Source organism: Delphinus delphis, chromosome 15 (assembly GCF_949987515.2).
Source record: "Delphinus delphis chromosome 15, mDelDel1.2, whole genome shotgun sequence".
NCBI classification, from domain to species: domain Eukaryota; kingdom Metazoa; phylum Chordata; class Mammalia; order Artiodactyla; family Delphinidae; genus Delphinus; species Delphinus delphis.
The window spans coordinates 48,231,318-48,246,946 of NC_082697.1; the positions used below are offsets into that span (position 1 = coordinate 48,231,318).

General features: G+C 42.6%; 1 protein-coding gene across 1 annotated transcript in view; it reads right to left on the minus strand.

Annotated features, from left to right (window-relative positions):
* DSTN (destrin, actin depolymerizing factor) overlaps positions 1 to 15,629 on the minus strand; it is a 37,150-nt gene that overhangs the window by 1,815 nt on the left and 19,706 nt on the right. The window contains exons 2-3 of the mRNA XM_060031335.1: positions 3,985 to 4,292; positions 1,372 to 1,448 (exon numbers count right to left, since the gene is read on the minus strand). Of these exons, the coding sequence (XP_059887318.1) occupies positions 1,372 to 1,448; positions 3,985 to 4,292 (385 nt within the window). The remainder of the gene's footprint in view (positions 1 to 1,371; positions 1,449 to 3,984; positions 4,293 to 15,629) is intronic.

The following is a 15,629-nucleotide window of genomic DNA, read 5'->3' on the forward strand; positions in this document are numbered from 1 at the left end:
ATGTTTTACTGATCGCCTTCTCATCAAAATTACAACACCACACTGCACAAAAGGAGCTCAATTATGGAATCATATACAGTAGCTTCTCTGTAAACAGCTGCTCTCTTTTAAACAGCTGCATTTTCTGATTTTCCATAATTTTAAGACCATTTCTTAAGCTGCTGAAAGCACAGCAGGTCAGCTTTTGGACCACTCAGGACTGACTGGAGAAAGCCAGCGAAGGTTTCACCAGGAAAAAAGGCACCAGGGAGATGGTCTTTCACGTCAGCAGATCAAGTCCACAGAGCAGCTCCCTTACTGGAACGCACCGCAGAGCGAGGAGGAATCCACTCCGACGCCCTCTGGGGTGCCCTGTGCCAGTGCTGAAGCTAAGGGGTCACGTCAAAACACCAGTTCCCCGGCCAGTGCACACACTTCTAGGGGCAGCCCGACACCAAACCAAGCACATGAGGAGCCTGACAAGGACTGCACGATGCAGGAAAGGAAGCGAGAACTTTGTTTTCCCAAGTAAAACACGCTAGGGCAAACCCGATCTACTACAAGAATATAAAAATCAGTCACAGTAAAACAAGCAAAATGAAAATGACCCTAGGCCAAGCCCTTGTGACTGCGGCTCTCCCAGCTGTCTGGAGCGGCCACAGCAGGAAGGTAGGGGGCCACCTCTTCTACTGCGCACCTCCCGTTCCCAGCTGGGAGAACCCGGCCCGTGGAGGTCACACAGCACTCAGACGACAAGCTTAGCCCTCAGCGGGCTAAGGGCACTTGCCCCATGCTCTGTCCATCATACCAACATCTCCTCCTGGCTGGAGACAGTAAGTGCGTCCAGGCCATCTCATCAGGGTCCCAATCACCCAGCGGCAAGTCAAATATAACTGGCCAGCCCAAGGACTGAGGCCACTCTCCTCTGGACACAGATGCGTCTATAACGTAAAATCATACCATTCCAAAGAAGAGCCAGCGACAAGAGCAGCCCTTCCCATTTATGAACATTTCCTTTGTGCAACTGTGTTCTGTCAACTACATTCAGAGGTAACAGCAAATTTATTACTTAGTATGACCAGTTAGTCCCCACCTGCTACGTGAGAAACTTGACAGCATCTCAAACTAGTTTCACACCAGACTGAACAGGAGTACACACACAGTGTCGAGGGAACAGAATATCGAACACAGGCCTTTCGGCCCAGGGTGGCCTGCACAAGGCAGAGACGCGCAGAAAGCTGGGTCAGCCTCCAGGGTTTTCCTCTAAACAAGCAGTGATGCCCTCCTCTGTGGCCAGGGCCCTCCAAAGAGAGTAAGGTGCTTCTTAGAACAGGCGGTCCCCGTGCCAGGGCTCACGACACCGCCGAGTACCGGAAGTCAGCTAGGCCTTACCTTGAAATTTCTTTTTGATTGCATCCTTGGAGCTTGCGTAGATCATTTTACTTTTCAGAGGTGCTAGTTCTGGAGCCCTGGATACAGAAGCGTCAAAGAAGAAAAACAGTGGTTTAGAGAAAGTTCAATTTACATCTTGTTAAACATCTGCAGCAGTGGGCAGGGAGGGTCCTCAGAATCTTCTGGGAGAGCTTCTCTAACTACACAATTTTTCCAATTCCGCTCCTTGGACCGTGGTGGCTGAGCGTATACAGAATAACTCAGGTTGACGAAGGTGGGAAAAAAGTTGAGGACCAATGATTAGAAATCAGTTAATGGCGCTAGAATAAAAGAAACAACGTTGGATAATTCACTGTATGACCCAACTGTTTTCTTGCAAATAATTGTTTTTCACTCGTATCAATAAAGGCTTGAGTTCAGGCTAATAACCACCATCTTTGTATGAGGTTTTTAATACTTTCTGGTGGAAAAGTTTCAAAATACAGAAAAGTACAGAGAATAATCTGTAAGTCAAGTATCTGCCACCCAGAATTAAGAGATGCTAGCAATTTTTGCTTCAGGTTGTTTTCTGGAAAAGAATGTATATAAAGTCCAAGTCCCCTTACTACCCCTGCCCACCCGGTCCGCTCATTCACATCTGTTCCAGCAGCAAGTTCTGACCTCAGGCACTCGTTGTCCATCTCAGTCTAACATAGTAAAACACGCCACAAGGATTTCTTTTTCTAAGCTTAATGGCAATTCAGCAATCATTATGTCTTAATTGTTAATATAACTATTATCTCATATTTACAAAACGTTTAGTGCCTCCCCCTCTTGAACGAATACTGGAAGCACAGCATACACTTTACCATGTTCTTTACCTGCAACGTTGAAAGTAAGAGAAATACTAACAATGCACAGAAACATCTCATCTACTCAAACTGCACATCTACGAATGCATCATCTCTCACTATACACCAAACCTCAGGCCTGCCTGCACTCCACACCACCACGATTCCATTTAGCTGCCATATTTCCAGGACATTCCACAGTCATGAACACCGTGGCCCGGTGGGGCCCTCAGCTAGTCTGCCGCCCACACAGCGGGCTGAGTCTATTCCTGGGAACAAGGCGAAGGGCAGTTTCTCGGTCTCTCGGCGCATATTCCTCACAACTCTGAGGTCCAAGGAGGGAGGCAAAGCCACAACAAGGACCTCAGATGCACCAGCTACAAAAGTAAGTGGTGCTTTTCTTATGCAAAATACGTCAGGGACAAAAAAAGCTTTAGCTGTTCTGATTTTACTCTAAACAGATCTTCAAAATACTTGAAGCAAGAGCCGTTCCCTGGGCCCTAAACAGAGCTTGTGATGGAAAACTCCTATAAGGTTTTATCTTTCTTTTAAAAAGTAATAAAGCAAAAATAAAACACTGCACTAACACTGAATCTTCTCTTCTTCATTCTACTTTTATTTTCCAAATGTTCTTTAATAAGGATGTATCATTTTCATAGTGGAAAAAAAAAAGGATAAAAATCCAGGATAAAAAATAGTGCAAATGAAGGAAATATTAACCAGTTTAAAAGCTTAAACCTTTACCTGCCATACCTGCCACTCAAGAGTAAAGCCCGGAAGAGCCAGGGCTTTAGCTGGTTTTTTCACAGCTATTTTCCCAGCCCTAACACAATGCTTGGCATGTAGCAGAAATAAAAGTTTAAAGGATGCACCTTCATTCAACATGCTCGGTTTTAAGTCTCACTACTATCTTTATGCACTTGTGTCTGTGGCTGCCAGGCTCCTTCCACAGTGGGCGCCCAATACGCGCATCTGACCTCACCAGGTGCAGCCAGGGCTGCAAGGGACTGAGCCGTGGCCTAGGGTTACATTCCCTGAGACCTGAACTCTTTTGACTTCCCAGCCCCATGGTCCCACGTTGTTGGTGGCACACAGCTGAGAGTTAAGCCCCTCCTTGCCTTGCTGGGCTCAGGCCAGAGTCCAGAGGACACTCACGCCCCCCAAATCAGAGGCCGTTACCACTTCCCCCTTCCCCTTGGAAGCCAGAGAAGATTCTCGCTGTGTAAGAATTCCATACCAAGGAATGTACTACATACAATACAATTAAATGAGGAATATAGGGTGACTTTTAAATCAAGCTTAATCTCAAATATGAACTTACTTGAAAAGACCAGAATAACTAATTTAAACAGCCTTTTAAGGCCATGTAAATCACTTTATAGCACAGTTTCACTATTTACAACAACGCTGTCCAATAAATAGAGCTTTCTGCAGCAAAGGAAATGTTCTGTATCGGTGCTGTGCTACCTAAAAAGGTGGCCACTAGTCACATGTGGCTACTGAGCATTTGAAATGTGGTGATTCAACTGAGAAACTGAACTTCAGACTTTAATTTCAACAGCCCCAAGAGGCTAGTAGCTACCCTACTGGACAATGTGAATGCAGAGCAAATCCCAGCTGGAGGCCACGCCAGCACCAGCTTCAAAGTCCACAGAGGCACAAGTGAAGCGGGAGGCTGGTTCCTGGCAGGGCGTGTTGGAGAAGAATCTGGTGAGGTGCTAAGCTGACAATAAGAGATTAACTCTGAGATTTACAAAGGTTCAATATTTCTAACAATGCTTACCACAAAAAAAACATCAACTCCTCTTTTCTGGATTCCTTTGTTTCGAAGCTTGCATCATACAAAGCATAGCGACAATCTTTTTCAGGAAGCATTCCCACAAAATGCTTGAAAGGATCCGTTATGGTTACACCGATATCTCCAACCAAGATCTCTTTGCCTTCTTCTACAATGATGCACTTTTTGTCTGCGCTGAGACAAAAAATGACAGCTTTCTTTCTTTTCTTGATTTCTTCTGGTGTGGAGCACTTCCGAACTTTCATGTCATAAAAAATGCGACATACTTCATCAGCAACTTGCACTCCTGAGGCCTAGAATGAGAGGGGAAAAAAATCACAAGGAGGCTTACAGTTTTTATCATGCCAAATACAAAACACTACGTAACTTTTGGTTCATAGACTGGCATACACTTAAATTTTTTTAGGTATATTTACCATCTAATAGGAAGACTAGAAAATTTGAGCTGCAAACACTAATTTCAGTCATTAAACTTTTAAAAAGATTACATATCTAAGCCATTCATCACTATTATGCGGGAGTAAGGGAAGATTCAGCTACAGCAGCTCCTCCAACCCTGAAACCTAGCAAACAGTGCTTCCTGGGGTGCTGAATTAGTTTCTTCTTATACAGGTTGCTCAGAGCCCTGACTGGGGCAGTCATCTCCCCAGTTTGGGTGTTAATAATACCCGAAATTCTTTTCATAACGAATAATAGATGGTCAGAGTGGCTGGGTTGAGAAAATTCCACTACTACAGCACATACTTCACTAATAAAAGAATTGAAAGATCTTTGTTCTACTAACATGTCAAAATTATATGATTAATCCAGTAACATATCAGTCACATACCTGTAAAATTTCATTTATAAAATCTCCAAGTTTTAAATTAAAATTAGAATAAATGAGACTGCTAGGAGACTAGATCTTAATCGTTCCCACCACAAGAAAAGAAATGATAATTATGTGATGTGATAGAAGTGTTAGCTAACCTACTGTGGTCATCATATTGCAATATATAAATGAATCAAAAATCAACACCTTGTAAACCCTAAGCTTACATAATGTTATATGTCGATTATATCTTGATTAAAAATAAATAAATATTTACTGCTATAACAAAGAGGATAGCTTAATTTAGGATTATACTGACTACAGAAAATAACCTTTTACCATGTTATACTTGCTATTCCAAAATGAAGAAGTGGTTACGTAAGATCTTGATAACCAAAGATCTAAAATCACTTTTTGATCTTTTCAACTTCTTTAAGGAATGTGCCATTTCCATTAACTTTATAATTTTTTATGCTTCATTAACTACTTTGGTTTGCATGTTAGCTTTTCTAAAGCAAGAATTATAAACTTAATAGAATTTAAATACTAAACAATGCCAAAATGTTAATGATACCCAAAATTAACATCACACCATTTGATTAAATATAAATGCGTGTGAGATGAAAAAATAACCTGCACACTAGGAAAAAATATTTGCAAATCGTATATCCAGTAAGAAACTTGCATCCAGAATATATAAAGAAACCTTATAACAACGATAAAAAAGACAACCCAATTTAAAAATGGGCAAGCAATTTGAATAGACATTTATCCAAAGAAGATTTTTAAAAAACGGTCAAGAAGCACTTGGAAAAAAACACTCAGCACCATTAGTCATTAGGTAAGTGCACATCAACACCACAATGAAAAACTACTTCACACCCACCGGGATGGCTGTGGACAGAAACTAATGTTGGTGGGGCTGTTGAGAAACTAGGGCCCTTAAATGTTGCTGAAAGAACTACAACAATGGTGCAGCCGCTTCAGGAAACCATCTTGCAGCTCCTCAAAACATTAAACATGGAGTTAACACACAGCAACACCACTCCTCAGCGTAGACACAGGAGAAATGAAAACATATGTCCATACAAAAACCTGTGCGTGAAAGTTCATAGCAGCATTATTTCTAACCGCCAAAAAGTAGAAAGAATCCAATGTTTATCAGCTGATGAATAAACAAAATGTGGCATATCCATACAATGGAATATTATTCATCCATAACAGAATGAGGTGCTGATACCCGCTACACGACACATGAACCTTGAAAAGCACCATGCTAAGTAAAGGCCCAGACATACGAGGCCACATTGCTCACAAGTCTATTCCCTGAAATGTTGAAAACAGTCAAATCCATGGACAGGAAGCAGATTAGTGGTTTCCAGTGGCAAAGGGGAGAGGGAATGCAGAGTGACTACTAGTGGGACAGGCATCTTTTTGGAGTGATGGAATGTTCTGGAATTTGACAGTGGTGATGGATGCTCAACTCTGGAAACATACTGAAAATCAGCGAACTGTACTTTATGATATGTGAATTATATCTCAATAAAGTTGTTACTTAAAAAGGCATGTAAGGGGCTTCCCTTGTGGCGCAGTGGTTGGGAGTCCGCCTGCCGATGCAGGGGATACGGGTTCGTGCCCCGGTCCGGGAAGATCCCACATGCCACAGAGCGGCTAGGCCCGTGAGCCATGGCCGCTGAGCCTGCACGTCCAGAGCCTGTGCTCCGCAACGGGAGAGGCCGCAACAGTGAGAGGCCCGCGTACCGCAAAAAAAAAAAAAAAAAAGAAAAGAAAAATCCATGTAAGAATTCTGGGGGTTAAAATACACAAAGATCCTAGCAGTTACTTAGTATTAAGGTTAACTGGGCCACTTAATCATCTCATTGATTAAAAGAGCTCACCTCAATCCCATCTAATCTAATCTACATCTAATCATAATCCACTTCAATCCTACCTAATCTAATCCTAAACGAACATTTTACTCTAACAAAGAGGAATATATAGAAAATTAAGGCTAGAAAACTACCTCCAAAGTTACACAATCTTACCGCTTTCCCATTTTTAAAAAATACTACCTTAAACCTTCTTTTACTGCTTTAGGAGTAGTATTGTTCTGATCTTCACAGTTCATCTATGGAAAGCAAGTTAAGAATCTTTATTTTGATTTTTTGAATAGAGATGAATAAAATGTTCAAAGTGACAAAAATTAACAAGGAATTAGAAACAGACCCTAATTCCTCTAACTCCCTAGTCCATAACTGGTGATTTGTAAATCACATTTGACTAATCCATCTTTAAAAGCATGAAGGAAACATGTGAAGCCTTGAATCCAACCAATTAATATTTGAATGTATCTGTCAATATCTAAGTGAAGTATTTCAAACAACACTCAATTACGACTTGGAAATTAAATTAATTATGTATCAGTAATTGAAAACAGAAAGTAAATGTGTACCCTGCAATCATAATGCAACTAACCTCCGTCAAATCTGGCTGTAACTTACAGGCACCTTAAAAGCCTCAGTAAGGAAGAATTTTGGCTTTTTTCCATCTGAAATGAGGAATATGGAGGTTTCTGATGAGGGGAATACTAGAGACATTAATGCTTGAGGAAACTAACACCAAAGACTGTGAAGGAGAAACTGGCAAAGACACTGGAAGCAGGAAGACTACGTCTGAGGCAACTGCCAATATCCAGAGAAAGCTCTGAACTACAGCAGTGCTGCTGAAAACAAAAACAAATCCAAGGACATTTCAAAGCAGAGCCAATACAGCTGAGAGAAACAGTACAGAAGAGCATCAAAGACGACCCTGGATGGATTCTCCAGACTGGTGACTAGAAAGACTGATGGATAAACAGAAGGGGGAGGATGGGCACAGTTTAACACGTTAATCTTGAAGAATGTGCAAGACATCTAGGTGGAGATGACCAGTTAGTAACTGGAAACAGCACAAATCTAATAGGAAGGCTCCACTTAATCGGTATTTTGGACCAAAGTCAATACCACGGAGGCATATCAACATTAAGTAGCAAAAGAGAAACAAGTCAATGGAATTAAGAAGAAATTATCAGAAGGCTAAGAAGAAAAAGTAAGAAGGGGGAAAAGACCATCCTGGAAGCCAAGAGAAAATATTTCCAGAAGGGAGGTCAGCAATACCAGAAACTGTAAAGTTCGAGAATGACTGGAAACGGACCACTGGGCTTGACGACTGGGCCTCTGAGCATTTCAGGAGACAGAGGGATGGGCAAGAATCCAGGGCAGTGGGCTGGGGATGCACAGGGAACTGAGGTACAGCAGACAGGATGGCTGATGGCGAAGGGAAGGGGAGGACTGAACGCTGACTTCCAATGCATGTAAGTTGTCTTCCACTGGGGAGATGCGGCCACACTAACAGTTTAAGAGCTTGAAGGAACAAGAGAAAGAAAGCCAAATCCTAAAGAAAAAGAAAAAAATACTAATATTGAGTACTTCTATTGTCACACACTTCTAAATCACCATTCTATGAGCTAGCTACCATTACTGCTTGCATCCTACAGATGGGGAAATTGAGGCATAGAAAGGTTAAGTAACTTGGCCAGGGTCACACAGAAACTGACAGAAGAACTGAGGTTTGAACTCAGGCGATTTGGCTCCAGAGGATACTTAACCACTCAAACAACAGTCAGAATCCTAATGAGACTGACGAGATGCAGGGCACAGATGCACGAGTCAGTCTTAGGAAAGACTATGCCTTTATTCCTCTAAAATAGGAAGAGGGAGGGTAAAGGTTTAGAATAGCTATGATGGGTAGTTCCAAAGGGAATCCCCTAAGGACCAGCAAAGGGATCCGAGGACCCCACAGGTTCAGTGAGGTCAGAGAGGCAACGGTTGAGCAATCTGGCAGAAAGCAGATGCTGATGGCGGTGTTGGTGGAAAGGAAGGACTCTGCATTCTCCTGAGGTATCCACGCTCGAGGTTTCCATCACCTAATCCAAAGGACTCGCACGGTGTTCAGATTTCTGCCTTTCTGAACTCACAGTCTTTACACCCAATTGCCTATCTAACATCTGCAGCTGGATGTTTCAAAGGGATCTGATGCTCAGCATGTCCAAAATCTGATACAGGTTGGTCTCCTTCTCATCAGTCTTCCTTTCCCAGTACACACCACCATCCCAGTTTCATATAAGCGCCAAACCTAAGAGACATCCTCAACAATCCTCTACCCTCACCTCACTTAGCCCTTTGAATTTCCAAGTTTTTCTCCAAGATATTCATTTCTCCCCATTTCTGTTGCCATTCTCCCAGCCCAAGCTACCACTGCCTATTACCGTAACTGTGCCAGTAACCTCTCAAGTCACTGCAGGGGAGGGAGACGAGGACATGCATGGACCCAGGAAGACCACGTTCTCCAGCCTTCCTCGCAAGCTCAGCTGGGGCCACAAGACTGAGCCCTGCTCGGTGAGAGGTGGTCACCGTGACAGGAAGCACCGCCAGGCCTGGCCCTTTAAAGCTGATCTTCAAGCTCTGCCTTCCCCTGCAAAGATGACCCTGGCAGACACACCTCAAGACAGAAGAGGGCTGCCCAACCCCACTGCACTGCACGACAGAGATAAACCTTTACTCTATTATTAGGCCACTGATATTTGGCGTTTAATTTGTCATCCCAAACACAACAGACTGCTCACGCACCCTGTGATCACCTCCACTCCCCCTAATTCATCCAGTGCACTGCAGCCACAGATCTGGAACAGGAATACCATCACCGTGCGTAAAACACTTCAGTGGCGGCTTTCCACTGCTCTGCGCAGGCGTGATCCGCCCACCTCTGCAGCCCTACCTTACAGCACCCGTGCTCGGAAGTTCAGGAAGCTCACTACCGGCCTTCTGTCAGTTGTCTGCATTCAGGCTCCCTCCCGGCTCGGGGCCTCTGCTCACTGTGCCTCATTCACTCTTTACACCTCAGATCAATTTTCACTTGGAAAACAAGTTGTTTGGGCCAAAACCACTATCACGCGCTTCCATGAGATCATATGCCTCTAGCCCATAGCACTTACTACAGCCTCAATGTCCTACCTTCAAGATTACTTGACTGTCTCCCCAAAGGGGCAGTAAGCTCCTTAAGACTATATGTCTGTCTTGTTCACTTTTGTGTTCCCTTGAGGAAATCAAGAATAAATCAGACCCTCAAGGGAGTGTACTGATTAGTGGAGAAGATAAAGAGCACATATAGTGCTTCAATACTTGGTAAAACATTCACTATTCCTTGATAAACTCCAACAGAAGGGCGTTTAAAGAAGGTAGAGATCAAACTGGGGGCAGGGAGGGGATGCGGCTAAATCAAGGAGAGTTTCGTCTGGAAGGTGACTTAAAGCACTCCAGAATAAGGGGGCTGAAAGGATGAAAAGACAGTTCCTGACAAACAGAACGCGGTTCGTCCAGTATGAGAGGAGGAAACCAGGATGTGGACTGGGTTCGGGGGAGAGGCCACCAACGGCAGGCCCAGGAGTCTGGAGGCACTGGGTATTTTTTGGAAAATACACGAAGCCATGCATGAGAGAGCCAGGACAGGAGGAGACTGGGGCAAGGAGACAACCTAAAGGCCACTGCGGTCAGCAAGGCCGGGGCCATGAGGCCTCCACCAGCGTGGCAGGCACAGTACAAGGAGGAGGTGGTGAGGACATCCCCTGTGCTCCACAGCCGCTGGCTGGGAAGGGAAGACAGCGAGGAAGCAGACAGAATCAAGTGTTCAGGTCAGTGACCAGGAGGCTGACTGATATCACCAAATGCTCATTTTCTCTCATCTTCCCACTGCGGTGGCTTTAGGGGCTTCGATGTTAAACAAGTACGATTTCTTTACGACTACTAACACTGTAATACTAACTTTTGCCCTTGAAAGTAATTTAAAACATGCACGAGGCAACATGTACATTAGATTCAATTGTAATGAATAAAATATGCTTGAATTTGTTAGACCTTGATTTACTTAGTATATACTTGGAATACACTTGATATGGAAGATTAAACAACTGGTGCCTAGACTCTTGATAATGATTTTTATAAAGCTGGACTAAAATAAAACCGCGAGGGCAGACTGGGAAGGCAGGGGACACCACTCCTCCAGCCCGGCGCCTCTGCCACTGCTCCTCCATGGTCTCACGGGCACCAGCAGGGCTCTTCTTCCACCTTTGACTCTGGGGGGTGAACGGGAAAGCCTGGGGTACGGACTAGTGGGATGGAAAAAAGATAAACTACTCCTTAAGTAACTACAGTTTATTAACTTTTTAGAGGCCAAAAGCAGATAACTTGATATTAAAGCACCAGAATTATGAGAGCAACAGCTCCACCCAAGCTTCCCCACTAACCAGCTGTGTCACCTCGGGCGTGTCATTTAACATCTCCTGAGTAAAGGAGTTCCTTCAACTGATTTACTTAGGGGCATGCACCAGGTCAGTAGGATCACCTGGGGATCCTGTTAAAATGCAGATTTTGCAGATTCTGATTCCGAATATCTGGGGTAGAGTCTGAGACTCTGCATTTCCAATCAGCCCCAGGTGACAATCACTAAACTGTTGCTCTAAAATTTCAAGAAACATTAAAATCTTAGCTCATTGCTATTTTACTTCTTTGCCTACAAGTTTAACTTTTATAATGAAGCAGTAGTGATAGAGTACATTATAAAAACTAATAGGCCCAAAGTCAAAGCATTTTTTGAGCCACAGACTCCTGGTAAAGCCTATGGGTCCTTTCTCAACATGGTATTTCAATCAAAATAAAAGATACAGCATTAAAAAGAAACCAATTATATTGAAATACAGTTCATCCATCATGATGGTTAAGAATTCCTGTGAGTATTAAATTCTGTGGATTTGTTATCACATTTCAATGAATCTCTTAAAAACAGTTGTAACACTAATATTCAGAATCATTTGTTCACTGTGTTTTTTACCTAATAGAAAAGATCCTCTCCCATAAGTCTCAGTTTTCAGTATTTCTCTAAAATGTTAATTATTAACATTTTAACTGCTCAGCTGTCAAGAAATCCAAAGTTTATTTTTTAAAGCAAAACCAAATTCAGTTGCAATTTTAAATTTATTTCTAAAGAGTTATTTATATTCAACTGCAAAGTTTTAACAATAAAGACCATTAAAGGATACTTTGAAATAGGACCAAAATCTGCTGCACTGTTGGGAAAGAAAATCTTGAGAGCAAAAATAGATTGCTATTACAAGAGCCTTGTGATTACCTTAAAAAGATATGTTATCCACGACTTCAGTTTCTCTCTGTTCTGTACCAGTGACCACTGGAGAATAACAGTTGCTTTCAGAACTCCACCCCCATGTTAAAATAGTTGCTGTTAAATGATTCTTCACTTATTTTATCTCACGTGACTACCAGTTTTAACTTGTACCTGAAGCATAATGGATCTCAAACCTGAGTCTCCTCTGGCAGAGCTTGTGTAAAACACTGATTCAGAGATTAAATGCATAATGTACACGGAGGCACTGTCTTTATATTCAACATTCACCCAGTGTACGCTTCTTTAAATAAAGTTACTACTCACAAACAGAGGGGGAAGTAAAAGCTACAAAGACTATGAAACACTGGGTATTTTAAAGTTAAAACATCAACTCTCTCCACTTCTAGAGTAAGGGTGGTAATCTTTGAAAGAAGCTCAAGTTTTCTGATTCAATTATTGTAGACAACGGAACCAGGCCAAAAACGAAATGTGATGGCTTACAGCAGCCTACCTTTCAACAAAACTTCAGAAACAGTGGTCTATGTCTATACTACCAAACTCACGTAGGATGCCTGCTGGCTCCATAACTGATGCCAACTACACTTAACCCAATCCTCATTGGAGAAAACAGGAATGAAAGCTATTGTTTTGCCTCAGAAAATTATTAATTTTTAAAAAATTATTTTTCTAAGCTGAGCGTCTGAAACATTTGAAAGTAGAATACTGCATAGCAGACAAATACAGTTTCAAATTTACAAACACCTGGCAGAAAAAAATGGCATTAATTAGGTCCTTTCTCAACCTACCAACTCTTAAACACCCACCATAACTGCTAATCAAAGGAGTTGGGGAGTTTAAATGGGTTCACAATTATCCTTTATTTACACCATGCCTTGCACAAGGGCCAAGAGAATCAGAAAATTACTGACTACAGAATATTTAGGCTTTTGGCTACTACAACTGGTGCCTCTGAGCAATAATGATCACACAACAAATAAAATGAGAGTGACAAGTACTTCAGGGACATTTTTACATGTAAGATTTAAGAACCTCACAGATCCTGTGTCAAGATGGGAGGCAGAATACATACATTTAATTTATCTCCCTACCAAAAAGCCACTGAGAGTTCAAATAAGAATGAATGAAATTAGTTTGAGAAGCATTTAGGTCTCTAGATCCCGTCCTGAACTCCACTCTGCCGCCACCCCACTCCCTGGAATACTAGAGGTTATTCTCTGGGTAAACAGTATGTCTTTCTGGCTTAGTTATCATACTGAAAACAGGAAAATAGGTGGCCATATGCAAATGATGCTAAGACACTCCACCTCCAACACCACCTTGAAGCTGTGCTGAACAACAGAACTTTCTGTGATGATACAAATGTTCTCTGTCTGCACTGTCCAATATGGCAGCCACTACCACACACGGCTACTGAGCACATGAAATATGGCTAATACAACTGAGGATTTTAAATAGTTTAACATAAAATAACACATAAAATTAACTCAATATGTACCAAAATAGTATATATTGGGTAGACAAATCTGTAAAACATATTACGTAGTTTTCTACCTTGGAAAAACACTATACTATTTAGCGTTATGGATGCCTCCTGTCCTCAGGAACCACCGTTACTATACTATGCAGTAAAATAATGCCCCCAAGGGCAAGGATTTCAACTCCAGTTTACTGTAATAATTATGGCCAACTATTTCTGGAGGTAAGGAAGCAATCTTGGGGGGATAAGAGACTTATAATAGACTCTTTTTTTGGCACGGGGATATTCTGAGTGTTAATTTGGAAGAGTCAAAACAACCAGACAGCTTAAAATTTTTATTTGAAACAGTAATTTCTACCTGTCCTCTGACGACCGCGACTACAGATTTAAAAAACATACTGACATTTGATGTATCTCTCTCCTTTCTTCCCGTGACTATTAAATGGATGAACAGCAAAGATATGAAGAACACAAAGGATGAGAACGGTCTTCTTTAACAGTCAAGATTGAGTCACACCACCTCTTACCATTATCCTCCGCACAACTATCAGCTACAGGTGTGAAGCAAAGGTCACAAGGATGAAAACTGGGGCCTGCTGTGGGGCGAACTAACAGGCTCTGCCTTAAAATCTGTCCCTGCCCAGTAAGTAAAGATCAGTCAGGCAAGCACACAGCAAATCCTCCATCCCTTGATAAGCCCAAAATGTCCACAGCTGCTGAGTACAGTTTTCTAGACCGTGCCTGGCCAAGGGGGCCAAGAAAGAGCTAAATTGAGCCCCTGCTCCACTAGCCGAGAGGCGCCTCTGCAGGGCTGCGAAGCTGGCAGCAGCGCCATCTGCCTGCCTCCTGGGGCTGCGCCACCGAGGGAAGCGCCGTTCTGTCGTTTGCGCAGTCACTACACAGGCCAGCAGCGAGCCAGAAAATGTTCCTAGTTAACCCTCTGCCCTGATACACTAGCTCATCCCCCAAAGCCAGGGTGACTAAACTGTTAAATTTACAGCCAATTTCCACTTGTAGAAGTCCTTCATTCACCTCACAGCAAAGTACAGACAATGTCCTTGAGACAGCCTATGTAGACCAAACAGCAACTCTCTACTAGCTGCATGTTAATGTTTAGAGTTCCACGAAAACCATTTTATGGTTACACCTTACTTGGTAAGGAAAAAAACTCATTCAATAACCTAAATTCTAGGAACCACCACCCACAGAAAAAAACCCGCCACCAAAAGAAAAATAACTTACAGAAAAATCATCTCAACAGCCAAAATAGATTAGATAGAATAAAGGCCCAGTTGCTAAACATCTGTCTCACTCCGATTGTATGCAATCTTATTTACAGACAGTCTTACTAGGTGTAACAGGTTCCCCACCTGCTGGGAGGCTGAGGCAGGGAGTCAGAAAGGCAGGGCAGGAACAATAAGGAGTTCCATAAACCTGACGGAGAAAGTAACAGCCCCCATTTCTCCCCCCACCCGCCTCAAATCTAGATAGAAAAATGGGAGGGGGTCCGAGCAACCAAGGGATAGAAGCACACTGGCAAAAAGTCCTAGGTCTTTCCTGTTTTCTTTCAAGTGCCCAATTTCCTTCAGGATAAAATCCATGCCAAGCACTTTATGCCCTATCTTTCCAGCTTCCTTTCCCACTTCTCCCTGACGTGCACCCCGTAATTCCAGTCATGCACGACCTCTGGGATTCCCTGAATACACCACATTCTCTAGTGATACTTCACCTTCCTCCTCTGCCGCCGGCCAAGTCCTTCAGGGCTCAGCTCAGGCCTCCCCTCTGGGAAGGAAATGCTTACTTGGCCTCTCAACCACCATATGCTAACACAGAGGACGATTATTTCCATCACAGAATCATCAACGACTGTGATGAACTTTCTATTGGGTGTCTCATTCTCTAGACTGTGCTCCTTAAGGGCAAGAACTAACAGTATCATTTTTTCTCCAACCCTATTCTACCTAAGAAATATCAGCTACTTTATAAGGTTTTGAAAAATGATTATCCCTTAAAATTTTTATGAAATGTTGTATTTTTTCCCCATTCTTTATGGTACAATTCTTCAGTTTACACCAAGGAAAATACTACATCTCAAAACTTTAGGGT